At 34.0% G+C, this 21,638-nt stretch overlaps 1 protein-coding gene across 8 annotated transcripts in view; it reads left to right on the top strand.

The window, feature by feature from the left end:
- TDRD3 (tudor domain containing 3) overlaps positions 1–21,638 on the top strand; it is a 157,897-nt gene that overhangs the window by 45,942 nt on the left and 90,317 nt on the right. For 4 of the 8 annotated variants that reach the window (XR_010409977.1, XM_045869550.3, XM_054506357.2 and 1 more), the window contains exons 2-3: positions 8,292–8,376; positions 13,857–13,922. Coding sequence is in view for 4 of the 8 variants with exons in the window: in XM_045869550.3 (XP_045725506.1) it covers positions 8,292–8,376; positions 13,857–13,922 (151 nt within the window). In the remaining 4 variants the exon portion in view is untranslated. The remainder of the gene's footprint in view (positions 1–8,291; positions 8,377–13,856; positions 13,923–21,638) is intronic. The other 4 variants (XM_064586020.1, XM_064586019.1, XM_064586017.1 and 1 more) reach the window with 2 other exon arrangements.

Genomic DNA, 21,638 nt, shown 5'->3' with positions numbered 1-21,638 from the left:
CCTAGATGTTGATGGCTGTTGACTGATCAAGGTGTGGTTACTGAAGATTGGGGTGAATGTGGTAATTTTTAAAAAATGAGACAACAATGCAGTTTGCCTCATTAGTTGACTTCCTATCACAAACAATTTCTCTGTGGCATGTGTTGCTGTTAGATAGCATTTTACCCATAGCAGAACTTCTTTCAAAATTGGAGCCAAGGGGCACCTGGGTGGCTCAGTCAGTTAAGCATCTGCCTTCGGCTCAGGTCATGATCCTAGGGCCCTGGGATTGAGCCCCACATCGGGCTCCTTGTCAGCAGAGAGCCTGCTTCTCCCTCTCCCTCTACCTGCCTGCCACTCCCCCTGCTTGTGCTCTCTCTCTCTCTCTCTCTGTGTCAAATAAATAAATAAAATCTTAAAATAAAAAAAAATTGGAGTCAATCCTCTCAAACCTGTTGTTGCTTTGTCAACTAAGTTTATGTAATATTCTAAATCCTTTGTTTCAATAATCTTCACAGTATCTTTACCAGGAACAGATTCCATCTCAAGAAACCACTTTCTTTGCTCATCCATAAGAATCAACCCTTCATCTGTTCAAGTTTTATCATGAGGTTGCAGCAATTCTGTTCCATCTTCAGGCTCCACTTTTTAATTCTGTTTTTCTTGCTGTTTCTACCACATCTGCAGTTACTTCTTCCACTGAATTCTTGAACCCCTCAAAGTCATCCAAGAGGGTTGGAATCAATCTCTTCCATACTCTTGTGAATGTTGGTATTTTGACCTGTTCCATGAATCAGGAATGTTCTTAATGGCATCTAGAATGGCGAATCCTTTCCAGAAGGTCTTCAATTTACTTTGCCCAGATCCATCAGAGGAATCACTATCTATAGCAGCTATAGCTTTCCAGATTGTATTTCTTTTTCTTTTTTTTTTTCAAATTTATTTCTTAAATAACAAACTTGAAAGTCTAAATTATTCCTTGACTACAGAATGGATGTTGTGTTAGCAGGCATGAAAACATTAATCTTGTTGTACATCTCCATCAGAGATCTTAGGTGACCAGGTGCCTTGTCAATGAGTAGTAATTTGAAAGGAATCTTTTTTAACTGAACAGTGAGTTTCAACATTGGGCTGAAAATATTCAGTAAACCATGTTGTAAATGGATGTGCTGTCATCCAGGCTTTGTTCTTTTATTTATAGAGCACAGGCAGAGTAGATTTAGTGTAATTCTTAAGGGCCCTAGGATTTTCAACTTAAATCACCAGCTGCATTAGCCCCTAAAAAGAGAGTCAACCTGTCCCTTGAACCTTTGAAGCCAAGCATGGACCTCTCTCTAGCTATGGAAGTCCTAGATGGCATCTTCTTCCAATAGAGGGTGTTTCATCTACATTGAAAATCTATTGCTTGGTGTACCACCTTCGTTAATGATTTTAGCTAGATCTTCTGGATAACTTGCTGCATCTTCTACATTAGTACTTGTTGCTTCCCCTTGCACTTTTATGTTATGGAGATGGCTTTTTTCCTTAAACCTCATGAACCAACCTCTGCTAGCTTCATACTAGTTATGCAGCTTCCTCGCCTCTCCCAGTCTTCATAGAATTGAAGAGAGTTTGGGCCTTGCTCTGGATTAGACTTTGGCTTAAGGGAATGTTGTGACTGGTTTGATCTTCTATCCAAACATTAAAACTTTCTCCATATCAGCAATAAGGCTGTGTTGCTTTCTTATCATTTGTGTGTTCACTGGAATTGCACTTTTGATTTCCTTTAACAACTGTTTCTTTACATTTACAACTTAGCTAACTGGTGTAGCGGCCTAGCTTTCAGCCTGTCTCAGCTTTTTACATGCCTTCCCCACTAAGCTTAACCATGTTTAGCTTTGATTTAAAGTGAGAGAAGGGTGACTCTTCCTTTCGCTTGAACACTGAGAGGCCAACGTGAGGTTATTAATTGGCTTAATTTCAATACTGTGTCTCAGAGAATAGGAAGGCCCTATAGGGAGAATAGGGAGAGAGCAGTAGTTGGTGGAGCCGTCAGAACACAGACATTTATCGATTAAGTTCCCCTTCTTACATGGGTGTGGTTCATGGCACCCCAAAACAATTACAGTAGTAACATCAAAGATCATTAATCACAGATCACCATAACAAATATGAGAATGATGAAAAAGTTTGAAATATTGTGAGAATTACCAAAGTGTGACAACAGATATGAAGTGTGCAAATGCTGTTGGAAAAATGACACCAATAGACTTGCTCGACACAGGGTTGCCACAAATCTTCACTTTGTAAGAAGTACAATATCATCTGCAAAGCACAGTACAATGAAGTACAATAAAACAAGGTATGCCTGCATTATATTTTCCCAAATTATATTCATAAATAGGAATTTATAAGTCATTTTCTCCTGCCCTAGAGGAGGGAATTAGCAAGTTATTATTTCAGTGTCTCTGGGGTATAAGAATAATAGCAAAAATTGAATTTTTTGGCAAGCGTGTATATTCCACTTACTCAATGGGGATAGAAACAGGATAGGCAGAGAGAATAGATCTTTATTCAGGCAATTTTGTAAAAAAATTTTTTTTTTTAATTTATTTGAGAGAGAGAGAATGAGAGACAGAGAGCATGAAAGGGAGGAGGGTCAGAGGGAGAAGCAGACTCCCTGCTGAGCAGGGAGCCCGATGCGGGACTCGATCCCGGGACTCCAGGATCATGACCTGAGCCGAAGGCAGTCGCTTAACCAACTGAGCCACCCAGGCGCCCCTGTAAAATATTTTTTTAATGTGTTGATGGGGCATCTGGCTCGCTCAGTTGGTAGAGCATGTGACTTTTGATCTTGGGGATGTGAGTTCAAACACCATGTTGGGTGTAGAGTTTACTTAAAAAAAAAAAAAAAATATATATATATATATATTCTAATGTTTTGAGAATTTGCAGTAGGTTGTCAACTTCTGTATTTGACAGGACCAAAGATACCTTTGAATATTAATTGATTTTTAAATTATCTCATGTTTTATTCTCTTCTTTCCCTGTATTGAGCTTGGGTAGTTGGAAGTTAGTTATCTTTATTTTCTTGTGTCTAAGCAGGAATTAATTTGTTAAAATTCCCATTTTGATATTTAGATTACATATTTGGACCAATAATCTCAATGTGGTAGCAAATAATCCCGTATAGATCAAAGACCACAAAAACCATAGGAGGCCATTTGATTTGGGTTTTATTCAGAGACAGTTAAACTACTGTATACCAGTCATTGTCCAGATACGTCCATTATTTTTTTATTTTGTTCCAATTCATTTGGGAAGAGTGTTTTCATACATAGTTTTCTCCTTGGCATTTTAAAGAATTTTCTTGTGTCATCAACCTAATTTATATGTGCAGTAATAGATTCTTTGATTACTTTAGGAATTCAGGCCTTAATTCAAACTGCTTGAATGGATCAGGTGGGTGGAGGGAAGAAAACTAGTGTTTGCTTTTTAGTGTTTCTGGTAATTAATTAGAACATTCCTCTTCCCTAAAAAAAAAAAAAAAAGGCCGTCTAGAAATCTGAAGGATTAATTCCATATATGTCCAGTTTGTAAAATATTTATGCCAAACTAAGTGATTTGACACTTTTTAGTCTGATGTAGACAACTCTGGTAAGAACATTTGTTAACTACATAATTGTGTTCATTGTTTTCCAAAAGTCATACAAAGTGACCCAAAAGACAGTTCTTTTACTCTTTTGCTTGAACAGGACGTCAGCTATGAATATTGTATCATTTGAGAGACACTTTGGTACAAACTTGCATGTGAAAGACAGGTAACTTTGAAGTATGCAGGAACAAATAAGCAGATAATTTTAATAAAATAATATGATTAATAAGCACAAAGTATGTGTTTCACATGCAGGCTGAACTATGTTTTGTTTGGCTTATATATTGCTTTACAAAAACTTAAAAGCTAAAAATGAGAAGATCTGACACTAACTGCTTTACCTGCCCTCCTACAGACAGTCAGCTGGAGGTGAGTTAAGGCTGTTCCCTTTAGATGGGGCATGTAGTCTTCAGTTTGTCTTTGTCCTCCTCGTTATGTGTCCATCATAGCCAGCAAATAAGTTAGACTCAGGATTTTACCTGCTCTCAGAGGAATGAATGAAAGGGAAATTGCCTGTCTTTGACCCTTACTGGTAGTAAGAGGTGTTAATGATGATCCACTATCTCAATCAAATAAATGAGATTAAAATAATATTTGTTTTATCATAGTTTTCTATCAATTGAGATTCTTGAACTATAGTTTGGGCATGTTTTTTTTAATATGCCCAGGTGACTTTTGAACATGAAATGAAGATGGTTCTGGTAGTAACACTTAAGCTGTGACCCTTCTCATTGAATATTTTTCATTATTTGTAATAGGAAATCCCACTCCCCAAATTGGTGGATAATAATTAATTTTGGAGCTTTTACTTCTAAAGTGAAAAGAGTTGCTCAGGATTACAAATTAAGTGGCTCTGAGTAAGATGAAATTTTAATATCTTCTATTTACGAAAAAAGGAAGCAGTTTCTAAAATCTCTTTTTTAATTTGAGCACTTATTAAACTGTGATTTAAAATGGCATTAGTTGAAGTTAAAATTAGTGAGAAATGTTCATCTGTTCTGTGTCATGAAGAAATTTAGCCCTTTAGTGCCTTGCTTGTCAATAAAATGTATTTCAATGAATTTTTAGTACAGAATAGTAATGAGTGATTTTATAACATTACTGTTCCAAAATCACTAGAATGGAAGAATGTGTGCTTTTGCTGTTCTGGTCAACATGAGCCTCTCTGGGGTTTGTTTCTTCTTTAACTTCTTCTTTCATAAGTCTATATGCCTTTGGGTTTTACATGCTCAGAGATGGTACGTGGGAACTGATTATAATTCTCTTCCCTCCAGGTCTGTCGTGCAGATGTGTACAGGGATCAGATCTGGCATACTTGGTCCAATTTTTCAATTCCTTTCTTTCCCAAAATTTCCCTCATTAAGGCTGCTGAATTTTGTGTTTTGTTCTTTCAGTTACTGCATGACTGTGATGCATCTTGAAGCCAGTTGGGGAATTTGACCTTTATTATTTATTACTTTTTATTTGTTTTATTCATTGACAGTGTTGGAGTTTTAAATGTTTACAAAAACAAGATGAACTTGTAAGTCCCAAGTTCTGGTTAATTTAGATTCAGTCCTTCAGTGAAAATGGTACAGTATTTATAGAAGGATTACCAAGGTGTCACTGCGGAGAGCTGTGAATGGGTCTCCTGTTCCTCAAATCCTTTGATTTTTCAAAATATGAAGGGTGAGTAAGGGAGACTTGTAAGATGTGGAAATTGCGATTGAGCCACGTTTTAGAATTTGTTATATTCAGGAGGCATTTTACAGGCATTATTTGAAAGAAATCACATGATATTTGACTTACACATATATGAAGTCAAATTTCCACCTCTTTATGGCTTCTGCCTTTACAATTTTTGTTAGCGTTTCCCTTTTAAATTAGGTAGGGATAGGTATTTTTACTGTTTTTACAATTTTTGAATCTCTAATTATTAGTATTAGTACTCTGATCTTTTACTATGAAACTAGACATGTTTGTTTGTTTTGTTTTGTTTTAAGATTTATTTATTTGAGAGAGAGAGAGAGAGAGAGCACTCTGGGCAAGGGGCAGAGGAAGAGGGAGAGTATCTTAAGCAGACTCTGTGCTGAGCATGGAGCCAGATGTGGGGCTCCATCTAACAACCATGAGACCTGAGCTGAAACCAAGAGTCAGAAGCTTAATCAACTGTGACATCCAGGCGCCCCTAGATATATTCTTCTTTAATATATTGTGGAGCTCACTGATGGAGTTTACCTAGTTGTCCCTTTTTGCGTGTGTTGTTAAAATTGTCTAGTGGATCAGGAAATTGATTTGTACAGATACTGGTTTATGTTTGTGAGAAGATAGTATTTCTAACATAACAATTGTAGTTGATAAATAAAAATTGTATGTTGTAATGAAAAGACTGATGAACTGGGAGTCAGGAGGCATTCTTGTTTAAACTTTGTGTCACTTAAGTTTCTGTTTTGGGGAAGTTCTCTTAACATCTTTGGGCCTTCTTTTCCTCATCTGTAGAACTGAAGAGGTAAATTTTGATTATTTTAAAGATTTATTCCAGATCATCTCTCTTCCTATGATCTTTTAAATTCTAAAGACGTGCCTTTCTAGAAAAACAAAGTATTTTATTCATCATTGCATACTATTTCCACATTATGTAGGAATTTTGAAAGTTGTGTTTTTGTAATTACTCAATCAGCATTTAAGATATCACCCATATCTTTGTGTACTGTTGCTTTCTATAATCCATCTCAACCTATACTCATCGATCATTTCTTCCCCATTTTCCAGCCAGAATATTCCAGGTTATTACCTCTAGAAGTGCTTTACCCTTCTTGCTTTTATGTTGTTGCTCATACTGTTCCCTTTTGTGCACCCTTTCCCATCCCCTAGTCACTTTGAGCCCCTGTAATGTTTCATTTATAAATATTTTGGCCTTTCATGTTTATATATTTATTGTGTTGTGCTGTTTGGGAGGCAGTGAACTCCTTGAAGGCAGGTGTTTAATTTTCATCATTTTACTAATCTCATTACTGAATCACGTAATACTTTTCACACAAATAGGGACTTAATATTTCTAAAACTGAATTTGTAAGATGATTAATGATATATAGTCAGTGGCTAGGACCAATGAAATTTAACAACATAATAAGGAAATTAACAGCCATTTTGAATTAAAGCAGTGTTTTAACCATCTATGCTGACTATAGACATTTGTATTCCCTGGTCACTTATGTACTGTTATTACTGCCTCCCCTCCATTCATCCTACTCATGTACATACTTAACACTTCTGTTTTTTCTCTGTAACCCAGTTAACTATTTGCCTTTTTTCATCATTGTAGTTTAGCACTGCCAGGGTCTTAAACTCAATACTATATAATTTTTTTAATACATTCTTGTTTTGATATGTATACTTTTATCTCCTTGGTCTTGTTCTTAGGCTTATCAACTTTAATCTCCTCTTGTTCTTTTGCATTCTTCAGTTTACATTTCTTTTCATTTGCTCCTTCATTTTTGAGAAATTATTCAATCTATGTTTCTTAAAGGCACATGCTCTTTGGTTGCTGTCTCCAGGTAGAGTTTACACTGACAAGTGTCTTAGGATGAGTCAGTCTGATGTTGGGGATTGATGGTGGAATTGCTGGCCATCAGGGATGAGCTTGAATGAGTTCTGTCAGCCTGACACTCCTGTATCTTCTCAGTGGGAGGATGTCTGCAGTGGCAATGCTGGCACCAGCCTTTGGTTAAAGGAGTTGATACTGATTATAAATTATGTGAGATGGGGGGGCGCCCGGCTGACTCAGTCAGTAGGGTGTGCGACTCTTGATCTCCGGGTCATGAGTTTGAGCCCCACGTTGGGTGTAGAGATTACTTAAAAATAAAGTCTTTAAAAAAAGTAAAAGATGTGAGCTGTTAATGGGCATTTGTACAGGTGGACTTATGGGGGGATGATACCTGAATTCTAGAATTTATCAGAAGAATTTTAGAATGCCTGAATTGGGTATGAATGAATGGGTAGGAATGATTCTTTCCCTGGATTCAATAATCTTTTTACTCTTGAATTAATTATTGTCTACAACAGATGTGTGGTTGGTTTAGACTGGATAAAAGATCAAAAGGCAATAAGACAATGAGTAAAAAAACTGAGAAGAGAACAGGAAAAGTAAAAGGTATTAGCTAAAAAGTTGCCTATCTTTGTGCCACTTTAAGTCAATAATATTTACTAAAGCATTCTCAGGAATGTTATGTCCAAGAAAGGGAACTTGAGAAGATAATATGAGAAAGTAGCAGACAGAGGAAATTGTCAGGGATTAAGTTTAAATCTATGCTATTTTTAGTTCTATTTTTATAGCACATCTCAAATCTCTAAGAACTTCTGTATTAAATATTTAAGTCAGATATTATATTTGCATAATAGTAAGAGTAGCTCATACATTCATTAAGAAATATTTTGATATTTAAATAGCTTTTCTCAGAAAGCATATGGATAATTTTACGGACACAACATCCCTTTAAGGATACAAAAGAGGGAAAATACGCATTGCCCATTCTGTTCTATCAGATACGGTAAATAAACGGAATATCCAGAGCTCTTTCCCTGGTATTTATAGTAGAAGCTTTTTATGGTACAGAACACAATTGCATGTTGACTTAAGAATATAATTTGGTTAATTTTGAATTTAGAAAATATTAAGCCATTTATTTTATTTTAACAGGTATCTTTCAGATGAAGGCATTGAAGCTTGCACAAGTTCTCCTGACAAAGTCAATGTAAATGACATCATCCTGATTGCTCTCAATGTAGGTTTTGTTTATTAACTTACAAACATTTTAAATCTAGAAGCTTTCAAAATGTCTTATAGAATAAACTGGAATTTAAGATAAGTAATATGGAGGACATCTTTTGTTTTTACTGTGTATTTTAAGTTGCAGTGATGTTTGTTGAATTTGGTAATCTATCAGCCCAATTTTTAGAAATATATGTTTCTTATAAGATCTGTTATACAGAATCCAATAAAAAGGGAAAAAACGCAACTAGAATTCCCATTTCTCCCCAGTGATCAGTTACAGAATTTTAGAACATTTACAGTAGATATTTAATAGCAGAAAATACTGATCATATTTATTAAAACAAATCATTTCATTAACATAGGAACTCTAGCTAGGTTATAGCTTTTTGACAGTCGTATTTTTTGTTTCAGCATAACTTTTCCTGTTGATAAAAGTAATGTATATTGTAGAACACCTCAGAAAACAAAAGTAAAATAAGAAAATTAAGGCTATCCATAATTACAGTTATGTTGTGTATATATTTCTTTCCGATCTCTCTCCTTCCACCTATCTCTGTAGCGTATCTTTTCCATAATTGGGATTGGCTTTTGGATTTTATTGAAGAGTTATAGAAATTGTTTGAAATTTAGGTGTAAGTAAATGAATATCCTTTTTTCAACCTTGCAGTTACCCCTTTGGGAGTATTTTCGTATTATCTTTATAATAACAATCTATTAAATTTATAATTTAATCTATTAAATCAAATTTATACATTATGATAGGTAGTCAACAAAATTCATAAGAGAATTACTTATTCTCTTATTCATAAGAGAATGACAGATCCACCATATCACTGCAACACAGGTATAACGTGAAACAGAAATGGCAGCAACTGATAAGAACATTTAAAATATAAATAAATATATAACTGTATATAACTTTTTCTTTTTACATTACTTTAATTTATATACAGTTAAATGGACTTAAACAGGTAAAATTTATGTTTTGATTCTGTCATTTTTTTCAGCTTCTTTGAATTTTATTCAATAAAACTAACAAGATCATTTTTTGTTTCTCAACTAAGAATGCAGGTTTTTAATAAAAGACTATAAAATTTTTTAAAGTAAGCTTTAGAAATTATGCATGTTGTCTATGTCTACAAATGGAAATATTCCCTATACACTTTAATTTTTTTTGACTTGCACCCTAATAAGTGAATTCTACTTTCAAAAAATGTTGAAAAAACTCTATTAATTAAAAAAGATGATGAGGAAGAGATTTCTGCTCTTCTTTTTCTTATTTATATACTTAGGTAAATAGCAATGAGCTATCTATAATTGGCTGTGAAACTTAAAATAAATCAAGATGAACTATTTGTCCTATGTACGTAAGAGGTACATGATGACCATTATTTTATGAATTAATTTGTCTTTATAATTTTCTCTGAAATAATATAGTTGAATACTCCAATCCAAGATATCATGCCATACAATAGGAAAAAGAAATACTTTTAATTAGGATGAACTCTAGACCAGACAGCTAATTTACTTTTCAAGCTTATCACCTTTAAATAAAGTCAGGCATTTGTAGTATTTCTGTTGAATTTTTTTTCAACTTTTGAAAGATTAGGGGCTATTAGTTACTAGTTGAAAAAGACTTGCATTATTGATTCTTATTATATATAACTTATTATTTATTGGGAGAATAATCCATGCATGAGCTTTCTTATGTCCCCCTCCTCCTGTGCAGGACACACTGAGCTTGTTCCTTTATCTAGCAGTGAAAATGCTGTAATATATGTACAGGTTTTCCCCGCTATCCAAAAGTAGAGCATTCCTGGGGCACCTGAGTGGCTCATTCAGTTGAGCATCTGACTCTTGATTTTGGTGCTGGGCGTGGAGCCTGCCTAAGATTCTCTTTCTCCTTCTCCTTCTACCCCTCTAGTTCATGTGTGTGCTCTCTCTCTCTCAATAAAATTAAAAAAAAAAAAAAAAAGGGCATGCCTGCAAAACCTTTTGTAAGCCAAAATGGTGTAAAATGAAGAAGTAATTACCATTAATTTATATGGAAAGATTTTAGAGCATTCCCAGACCCAAAAAGTAACCTCTCAGGTTTTTCTGATACCTTAGGGCATATCTTGCTAAAAGATGCACAAAATAAATCAAGAGAAAGCACAGATGCTTACAACACAGTTCAAAGCTATTGTAGCTGGATGCTGAGATGCTGAGTGTAGTTCCTGGGGAAGAAGCTTAGCAGTGCCCCTCTCGCTGTTTGGGGTACATTCTGTTTCTATAAAGGCTCACTGTAACACAATCACTGAACACTATTTTTGCTTTTCTTCTTTACCTGTAAAATGAAAATCTTCGAATTTCTTTCAGTTAGCAAAAACTCATGTAGATCTTTTGTAAAAATAAAGTGGCCTAATGTGAACTTTTGAAAAGCAAGGCTAACTGTACAGTGTTCCTGCCCAGGGAAGTCCATAGAGACTAGCACCCAAGGCATTTATTGGTCTGCTTATGAGGGTACTCTCTGCCTAAGGGAAACAGTTCTGAGACTCCTCCCCCCCAAAAATCAGGTGTTCACCATAAATCACACTGTTTATACAAATAGTCTAGGCAGTGAACCACATTTTCAGTTAGGAAATGGTTCAAGTACAAAGTTCCCACATGCCGGCCTAGGGCCAACCTTCTAAAAGGAGCAGCCTAAGAGCTGCTGTGTAATTCGTTTCTGTATAGATTTTTATGTTGAAAAGGAGGTTTCTTAATTTTTTACTCTATAGAATGGGAAGTAAGAGTATTAAGAAATGACATTAAAATCCAGCATATAGTTTTGGGCTCAAATACCTGAATTATTCAGAAGTAAATTAAGTGATAGCTCGGTCTTAAATTACTGAATACTATGCATTAGTAAAAATTTAAAAACAGATTTTTAAAAATTTCTTTTAAGATTCTGTATAATATAAAATGATTTGCCAAGTAGATATTCCATTGAACTTACTTGAATAAATAGGGATCTTTTGTATGTGTGCACACGTGCATGTGTATTTATAAATTAAGAATTTCTCCTGCATAATTTTTTATGTCCAATATAAATGTATTTTTGGACCCAGTTTTACTAGTGATCCTGATATAATGGCATCTGAATCATAAAATTGTCTTTGCAGTACTTACAAATTGATTTTGATTTTAAGATGTTTAAAGATTTGGTAGGTCATTTTCATCTTGTTAAAAGAATAATGAAATTATATTCATTATATTGTGCTTAGCACTTTGAAAGTTATGTAAACTTTGAATATATTGTCTTCCTTTAGCCTGATAACAACTTTATGAGATAGGCTTGGTGATATTTTTTTCCATTTTATAGAGGAATAAATTAGCTGGATTTAGAGAATTTGTGGCAGTGCCCATGGTCCTATTAGTTAATTACAGTTTGTAATGACTCAGAGTTTAGGATTTTAGTATAGTGCTTATTTCTACTTTATATTGGTGCCTCATTTTAGTTTAAATTAAATTTCATAATTATTGCTAAAAACCAGAAATGAGGGACTGTGGTATATCATAAAATTTGTATATATTCTGTTTAGCATACATATTTAAATATTCAGCCTCTGAGTTATTTCAAAATAATGCCTATATTTTTATTAACTGTGAGTTGTATTACTGACTTGATGATTATTCATGTTCAGATGATAACAAAATGTACATAAATTTAACATTCATTAAGTGCTTACTCTTTGCAATTCATTGTACCAAGTACTTAATGTGTATTAACATTAGGAATAAAGCAACCCTAATATATGGAAGGTTAATATAAGAAAATATTTTTTTTCCCACCTGTTACTCAGTATTTTCAAAGTGAAAAGGCATGCAACTCAAAGTATAATTTTATATATATGTATATATACATATATATACATATATATAAGCTTTGTTAATTCTTTTACTCTGTGATTGGATGGAGGCTGCAAAGACAATAAAGCTAACCCATTATTACACAAGTGTTTTGGATTTGGGGCTTAGTGTGCCTGGCAGTTCCACTTGGTGGGTTTTAGCTTAGGAGTGACCCTAGCATTACATTGAGAAATAAAATATGAATTATGGTAATAAAAGTCTGGAAAGATCTGTGGGGATTGTATAATTTATATGCTCATTTCTTAAGCTGACCACATACTGGTATTTCAAATAAGCGGACATTCTTTTATTGTAGGTGATGAAAGAAGACTATCCTACTTCTCTCCATGTCTTCATTTTATGTCACAGTTATTTTATTTTATTTTTTTTAAAGATTTTTTTTTTTGAGAGAGAGAATGAGAGAGAGCACGAGAGGGAAGAGGGTCAGAGGGAGAAGCAGACCCCCCACTGAGCAGGGAGCCCCATGTGGGATCGATCCCAGGACTCCAGGATCATGACCTGAGCCGACGGCAGTTGCTTAACCAACTGAGCCACCCAGGCGCCCCGTGTCACAGTTATTTTAATCATCTAGTGTTTTCCCCTTAAGTCTAACATGAAGTTCTGTCTTACAGTTTTTGTGATTAAATGCACTCTATTTTATTTTGCTTTTAAGGAGATGAAGAGCTGTTGTTATATTTTAAGGAAGAACAGAACAATATAAATTTATCTAACCTCACACTCTCAGTCATCAATATAATTTCTTAACTTAAATAATTAGGCCTTCTTCATGAATATTGATTTTCCTCTGAGCAAATTTCTTATTGTTCCTTTAGTTTGTACTTCTTAAAGAGGACAGTATCCTTCAAAGTTCTGCTTTTTTGTAAATTGTATAGTTCAAGTTTTGTTTTTAAATCAGAAATGCTACAACTTTGTTTCTGTTAGTTCTTATGTTTTCCTTTTTATGTTTTGCTTTGGTTTGCCGAGAAATATGTACTTCTGCACTTTCATATAGTTAGTCATTTGTTCACTAACTTTGATTTCTGTAATTTGTTTAAGCAAATGATACAGATTTTTACTACAATGAAGTCTTCCTTATTCTTGCTGTTGCAGTGGTATTGTTCCCTAGGATATTTGTATGTTATATAACTTTGTTATGGGTATCACAGCCAATAGAATAATGTGTTTTCAAGACTCTTCATATGAATGTTGTGTAGGATTCAGTTATCAAAAATATATTCATTCTGTTTATGTACTAAAAGTAGTCACTTGGTTTGGGATTAGGGCATTAATTTTTTTAGTAAGACTACAGTTTATATAAAATCAAGTATTAGGTCTTAATAGAGAAGATTTAGTAGTTAAGTTATTGAAAGGAATATAACCAGAATTAAGGCCTTAAACATTACTATTCAACTTACCAGTGTACTTTAAACAAAATATGTATGGGACTATGTAATTTGAAAAGATCGATTATATGTATAGATCTCATAATCAGCTAAAAGATACTGATTTAAATTTTATTCTACGGGCCTTAAGTAATTTCATCTTTTGTTTATGAGTGAGATTAGATTTAGATTTACTCTTCTCTATAATTATATTTTAATAATAATATTTTTATTTTAGACAGACTTAAGAACAATTGGCAAGAAATTCCTCCCCAGTGACATCAATGGTGGAAAGGTAGAAAAGGTAAAGAAAAACATTAACTTCCTAAATTATGCTAACTACAATAAATATGAACATTTACTAAATTACTGGAATTATTATTTGTCAATAAAGACTGCAACTGCAAAATACTTTAGAAGTGAATAGGTCATAGAGTTATCCTTATAGTGACTTTCTATACAAATGGAAAATTATTGACTTGAACTTTTAAACTTTTGGTGACTTTTCAACATTAAAAAAAAACTTCGGTTTCAGGAATTATAATTATGGCACAATTACATGTGAGACTTACCAGATATTGCTGGAATACAGGACAAGGACCTTTTTGTATTTTTAATTTTAGTTACCTATTTCCATGTTTATTTAATGAACTTATTTGTATAAAATTATAAGATTGTGAGAAGATATTAGGAGCAATTTGTCAAAGCTGTGCATTTGGTTATTGCTTTCATTTTTGAATCACATATATCTATTAGTGCATAATATATATATAATATGATATATTATGTATGTCATATATATTAGATAATTTCAAATATATATATATATTTATGTTATGAATTTTTTTCAGTGATCTTTTTAAATCCAGGGATACAATTTTTAGATATCAACTACTCAATCTTTTACTTTTTTTTAAATTTATATTCAACTTCTTTTTATTTTAAAATACATATGAATTATCTCAGCCAAGAATTTTATGTGGTACTGGTCACTTTTTGAACTATTAAAGAATACCATTATCTATAATTTAAATAAATACTTTCAGTGTGTATGTTTTGTGTTTGGATAAATACTCTTACCATTTTAACACTTTGGTATTTAAAATAGCTATCAGATATTTTAAATTTTAGATAATTATAAAAGATCTATAATGTAACAACGTTTCTCACATTTTCTAAATATTAACCCGTTTATGTAAATGATGGTAATCATTTTCCTGGAAAGAACCGTAAGAGAATTTCTAATCTACTCTTGTTTTTGAGACAGATACTCAGAGAAGAGGTTCTGTATACTCCTCAGCAATTCATTTTAATATTTAACAACACTCTGTGTCAGCAAACTTTAATTACATTTTAACCTAAATTTCTTATGTTACAACTTAAAGTTCATAATGTCTTCTTGATCTTCCCTCAGGGGAAATGGAGAACATCTGCTTACTTTTCCTTGGGAATAATTCTTCATATACTTGAGGACGTGTAAATGTCATTGCCACAGGTTTCTTTTTGCTAAAGCTAGTTATCTTGAGTCCTTTGTTTATTCTGTCTCAAACTTTTCATTCAACTTCATTGTTCTCAGAGTTCTCTCCAGTTTCTGTACATCTCTTTTTTTGGTTGTGGTATAGTTCTCAGACTTCATGGTGCACCAGAATCACCATGAAGCTTGGGTAAAACACAGATGGCCAGCTCCTTGCCCTCAATCCCTGACTCCCCAGTTTCTGATTCCATTGAACTAGGATAGAGCCCAAGAATCTGTATTTTGGACAAGTTTCCATGGGATGTTGATTCTGGTGGTCTGGGAAGCATACTTAGCAAGTTTCTGGATTATGGAACCCCAGATTAGGCAGCAGTCTTGGATAGGTCTGATGAGTGCAACTGTTCTTTACAGGAAAGTGACTAACATCAAAGCAGTAATCCTCATTGGAGGTAGATTAAAGGAGTATAGAGAGGAGTCTTCAAACTTCTCCCAAAAGAGGCCAAAAGTAAATGCTCACATGGTGTGTATTGTTATTATATTTACTAAGTCTTGGATAATACCATTTTTAGCATTTGGGAATTTGAGAGTGGAAAGGAAGAATGGAGAGCCAGTTGATCTGTGATCAGGTAAGAAAGATTGTAGGCCTGTAGTTAGAAGACAGTTAATCCTGGATACATTGAATTTACATCTTTTTTGTTCTAAGACAAATCTGGGGCCTTCAGAAAGTACTGTCATCTGGAGTTTGAGACTGAAGTCTTAATAATTGCTTTTAGTTACCACTGTTAATTTGGGAGAAAGTAGAATGGCAAAAAATGCAAGGAACTTAATCATTAATTAATATAGTAGTTTTGTTCAGGTTCCTTTCTCTTCCCTTCCATTCTCTTAACGTTAGTTTGCAATTCCTATATTTTCTCCCTAAGGTTGCCCATGATCTTAATGCCAAGGTTTCAGACAAATTTTAAAAGTGCTGAAAGGGAATGGGGTGCCTGGGTGTCAGTTGAGTGTCTGACTCTTGATCTCAGCTCAGGTGTTGGTCTCAGGGTCTCAGCCCCCACTCCCAGCATACTTTAAAAAAAAAATGCTGAGGGGGAAGATGACTGTTTTCTCCAGGCTTCCAAGACTAAGCCAGGTCTTCCCATAGGCAGTTTATGTTTGAGGTTTAAGCCATAAAGATTGTGAGAGTGGAGGAAGGTATGGTGGGGAAACCATCTTTTGCAACTTCTTTTCTGAGTGTTTTAGGGCAGGCTTTTTTGCATTTCTTAGATATTACAGGGTCTTGGAACCGTGGCTTATAAGCTAAAAATCATAGAACAAAGTCATGACAAAAAAGAAGTAAAACTATTCTTTCTAAAAAGCTGTTCAGTATTTTTCATATTCTTTTTAAAGTTTAATATTTTTCAGTAGTCATTTTCATAGCTTAAGCCTCTGAACCAAAATATAGAATTACAAAATATAGGTTAATGTAAAAATACTTTGTTACCAGTCCAACTATGTGATGACCTTATGCATTACTGTGGAACCCTAAAAAGGAAAGGCTTTCAGGTCTGTATTTATTTTTTCTTCTGAGTTTTAAAAATGACAAGTTGTATATGCCTTTTTAAACGTCAAACTGTGATTAAAGACCTAATTTTACAAATGGGAATGCTCAAAACTTTAGCAGTACCGACATCAACCACAAGATGGCTTCACTGCCTTAAAATTCAAAGTGAATGCCCTTTCACCATCAGTCTAGAAAATTAGATGTTTTTGAAAAGAAAAATAATTGAAAAAAGTTTTAAGTTTTAATTTAAATAAAATTATATTATGTTTTATGTATGTTAATTTATTCTGTGGTAAATAATACAATTTGTCAGTGTTCCTTCTGGTGAGTTATTAAAATTAAACATGCACTCTTATTTTTCAGAACAATGGATTACTCTGAAATATTGATTTTACTATGCTTTATTTACAAGTGTTTATTGGCAAATATTAATAGAACTTCTGTGGAGTTTAAAAATAACTGCACAGGGGTGCCTGGGTGGCTCAGACGGTTAAGCGTCTGCCTTCGGCTCAGGTCATGATCTCGGGGTCCTGGGATCAAGCCCCACATCGGGCTCCCTGCTGAGCGGGGAGCCTGCTTCTCCCGCTGCCCCTCCCCCTGCTTGTGCTCTCCCTCTCTCTCTCTCTCTGTCAAATAAAAAATAAAAAATCTTTTTTAAAAAATGCACAAAACAATATATAGTAGACACTCTTCTGATAATTGAAAAACAAACTGTTCACCTTACTTTTTTTTTTTTTTTTAATTCTCCCAGAGGAAAAAGAAACTAAAAAGATGAAGGATAGAGGTGTGGAAATAGGCAAGTGATACACTAGTAGAAGGGTTAATTTTGACTGGGGGTCCCACAGTGTTTTCCTCATATTTCATTTGCTGTAATTGCTCTGAACGATTGAATAAGAGAAACTGTGTTCTGTGCTATACTTTGATGTACAATTTGATGCTTTTCACAGGGCATCTCATATTTGGGAGAACATATTCAAGATTATGTCTATTTCTCACTTAATAGGCTTTTATAATACCCTGTTTTTTAAAATTTCTGAGGAGTAGAAACTTTTAGGTCTAATAAAGGTACTACCATATTTATGATTCAGAAGGTTTCTTTTTACTATTGTTTGTAAGGTTTTTTTTTACATTTATACTCTCGCTATATGTGAATATCACTTGAAAATTTGAGATAGGGATGAGGGACTACCTTTGCAAAGCTGTTTTTTTCAGCATCCCCAGTGCATTTGACTTGCTTTCATCTTGATCTTTTTTTGGTGCAAGTTTCTAACTTATCTAGGAGAACCCTGATTTCCAGCAAACTCTTCTTTTTCTTTTCCTTCTCCTTTTTTTTATTGAAAATCTACTCTGCTAGATCCGATTTTAAGCAGTTTATATGCATTATCTTTGTGGTCTTCAGGAAAAACACTGAAAATAGAAATGATTACTGCCCTCTTTTTTTTTTTACTGCTGAGATGAAGGAACTATAACTTTCTTAAAATCTGTCTTTGCTGCCAGGCAAACGCTATTTATTCTGCAAATCTCCACTCATATTCCACTTCTCTCCTAATTTTCTTGACCCCTTTTGAGCAGAATTAATTTTTAAGCATCAATATTTCCATTGCCCTTTATGCCTATATCTGCTTTTGCTATGTAACAAATGTTGTCATAGTTTTAGAATGTGTAATAGAAAGACAACAGACTTCGGTATATGTCAGATCTGGATCTGAATCCTAATTCTGCCTCTTACTAGCAGAGTACATTATCCTCTGCCAGCAGCAGCAGCATTATTTCTATTTGGAAAATTACAAAAAATTAAAAACGTACTTTATGGTACAAACTATAAAAAAACAGAGCATGACAAAATCTTGACTGATAACAATACACAGAAGATAAGTATAGTAGACGTTTGTGATTCCTAGAACCTGAGTTCTCTTCCTGTGTGTGTGAGAATGTCCCATCTTTCAAGTCGTGGTGGTGGAGAAGAAAATGCCAGAACACATTTTCCCCAGCCTCCTTTGCAGCTATGCCTTGCATTTGTAGCTCAGCTCTGCTAGTCAGCTGTAGCTGCTGTGGACTTGGGCTAATCACTCAAATAAGCAGGAACTGTAGTGAATGCTCTCTGCTAGTGGTAGAAGCTATAGCAAGATTGAGTTTCTAGGGTAATAGCTGCAGCAGTACCGGATAAGTGTCGAGGGCCAGTGAGACTGATAGAACAAGGTGTACAGCTAGACGCTTGCAGTGTGCTGGTCCAGCTTGTTACAGCTCACGAACGCCGCTTGTCAGCATGTCTTCCTAGTTTAGAGTTCAGTAACATCTTGTTGGTAGTTGAAATCAGCCATGGAAGTTGGCAAATGTTACAAATATTAAGGCTTCTTCTCTCCCCTCCCCATCTGAGGACTGTTTTACCAACACACCACGGCCACTAAACCAGTTCTGTGGTTTGATTATGAGTGTTTTTTCTGTGTAGGCAGCAGACCTAGTTCTTTAATTCTCCTGACATTTCTGTGAACTATCCAATGTCTTAATTTCAGAATATCATGTAAATTATTTGAACTATTTTAATGTAATGTTTAATATATACAAACATATGTTTTAGGCTTAATAATGAAGTGAGCAAGTGTGAAGTCTCAGCCTGATATAAGAACTAGAACATTACAGTACCACTCTGCCTACCTACGTGTCCTAGCTCTTCCTCCCTCCCACACCAAGAACTGATTGCTGTGAATTTTGAGTTTAACTTTACTTTTAAAAATAATGTAGTTACATATGCAATTATTCCTAAACAATATGTATTTTTGTTTTTAAGGTTTATGAAATGTTAATATGTTGTCTGCTGTAATTTGCTTTTATCATTCAGTGCTCTATGTCTAGTAGGTATCCATGTGGCATATACCTATTATTCATTCATTTTCTCTTTTATATAATACTAAACTGTGTAACTATACCTCAGTTTACTTATTCATTCTCTTGTTGATGGATATTTAAGTGCTTTTTCTTTTGTTTTTAACAATAGATGCACTACTTCTAGGAACAAATTTGTGTATTTTTCTTGATGCATGTATGTAAGAGTTTCTCTGGGGAACATAACCAGGGATTGAATTATTATGTGCTTAGAGCTAAGCCAGTGTTCAACTTTATAAGATTATGCCAAATTATTTTTTAACGTAGTTGTACCAAATTTATATTACCTTCAGTAGTATATGCGAAATACCATTAATCTATATCATTTGTGGCACTTGAAATGATCAAATTTTTCTAATCTTGTGGTTGTAAAATATGTTATTCTTCCTTAGGCTATTCTCTTCCTCGCCCACCCCCACACCCGTATAAATTTTAGAATCAAATGATCAAGTTTCTTAAAATATGTTGGAGTTTTGATTGAAATTGCACTGAATTTGCAGATCAGCTTAAAGACAGTTGATATCATTATGATATCATATTATCAGTGAAATGCTTATAAGCTGCCTCTGTGAAGAGAAGGAAAAAAGCCCTCATATATACGTAGCATCTGCTACTTTTTGTAGCAAAAGTATTACTACCATGGCTGACTATAAGCTACACTATGAAATCACTGATGCCGGAATTGGGAAGAAATGTGCATTATAGGCTCTTGTGAACCAGTATGAGCTGCCTCTAGCACACTCCTAGATGTATCTCTTCATTTATTTAGTTTTTCCATAGTTTTATAATTTGTTAAAGGTATATAGGTCTTGTATCTTTTGTAAGCTTTATTCCTGGAGTATTTTATTTTTGTTGCTGTAAATGGTGTTTTTAAAAAATTACTAGTTTTTCTCTCTGATAATTGTATATTGATCTTAAATTCTGCTAACTTGTACTTATTATTCTTAATATTATATCTGTATATTCTTTTATGTTTTCTTTATAAATTTGCCTTTTGTTGACATTTCACATGAGTGGAATCACACCATATATTCTCTCTTGTACCTGGCTTCTTTAACTTAGTGTAATGTTTTTGAAGTTAATGTGTCAGTAGTTTGTTTCTATTTATTGCTGAGTAGTATTCCATTGTATGGATATATCACTTTTTTCTTTTCATTCACCAGTTGATGGACATTTAGACAGCCCTGCTTAGTTCTCTTTTATTTTTCCACTGCTGATGAAAGTGTGTTGATGTTTTTATTAATATTATCTCTTGAATCACTGATTGGCATCATTACTCTCTGCTTCTTGATCAGTCCTGTTCAGTATCAGTTTCATTAGTTTTTGCAAGGAACCAGCACTAGTCTGCTAAGCTTGAATTTTGTTTGCTATTTCATTAACTTCTCTTTCTTATCTTCTTTCTTCTACCTTATTTGAGCTCAGTCTGTTGTTCTTTTCATAATTTGTTAGTTTAGCTCATTAGTTTTTTTCTCTCTTTTCTAATATAAGCTATTAATTTCCTCCCCCTGCTGTTTAACTATCCCAAAGGTTTTACACGTTTTCATCATCATTCAGTTCTAAACACTTTACAGTTTATATTAAGTTGTATTTGTTGCCTGTTTTAATCATAAAATAATATCCTTTTCTTTCTTTTTGTTACAGATTTCTCATTTAGTTATATTGTGATCAGAGAATTTGGACAGAATGAGAGCTGTATTTGAAATTTCATAGAGGCTTACATTATAGCTTGATATGTATTTGTACATGTTGCATGTTTGCTTGAGAAGAGTATTTGTTCCCTACTTATTATGTTCACAATTCTATGTAAACTCTCTAGACCAGGCTTATTATTTTATAGTCTATTTTTGATAATTCCAAATTCTCCAGGTCTTAGAGACTTAACTTTTTTAATTTTTTATTTATTTATTTTATGATTCTCCTGCTTTGTGGCTTGTTTCCTTATGAGTCTCTTGATATTTTCTTGTGATTTCATGTTTCTTGCTCTTTCTATATGGGAATCCTGGGCACCTGAATCATCTGTGCTTTCTTCTAGAAGGGGTACATGGAGCTCATGGGGGTGAGCTGAGTGAGCTGAGGTTTTGGCTAAGGTTAGTTTTGCTGCCTTTCCACTAGCCCAAAGTTGA

Source organism: Mirounga angustirostris, unplaced genomic scaffold (assembly GCF_029215605.1).
Source record: "Mirounga angustirostris isolate CCGP_5_RB_7025 unplaced genomic scaffold, mMirAng1.0.hap1 SCAF_3, whole genome shotgun sequence".
Classification (NCBI taxonomy): domain Eukaryota; kingdom Metazoa; phylum Chordata; class Mammalia; order Carnivora; family Phocidae; genus Mirounga; species Mirounga angustirostris.
This window is presented reverse-complemented; position numbering and strand designations above follow the sequence as displayed.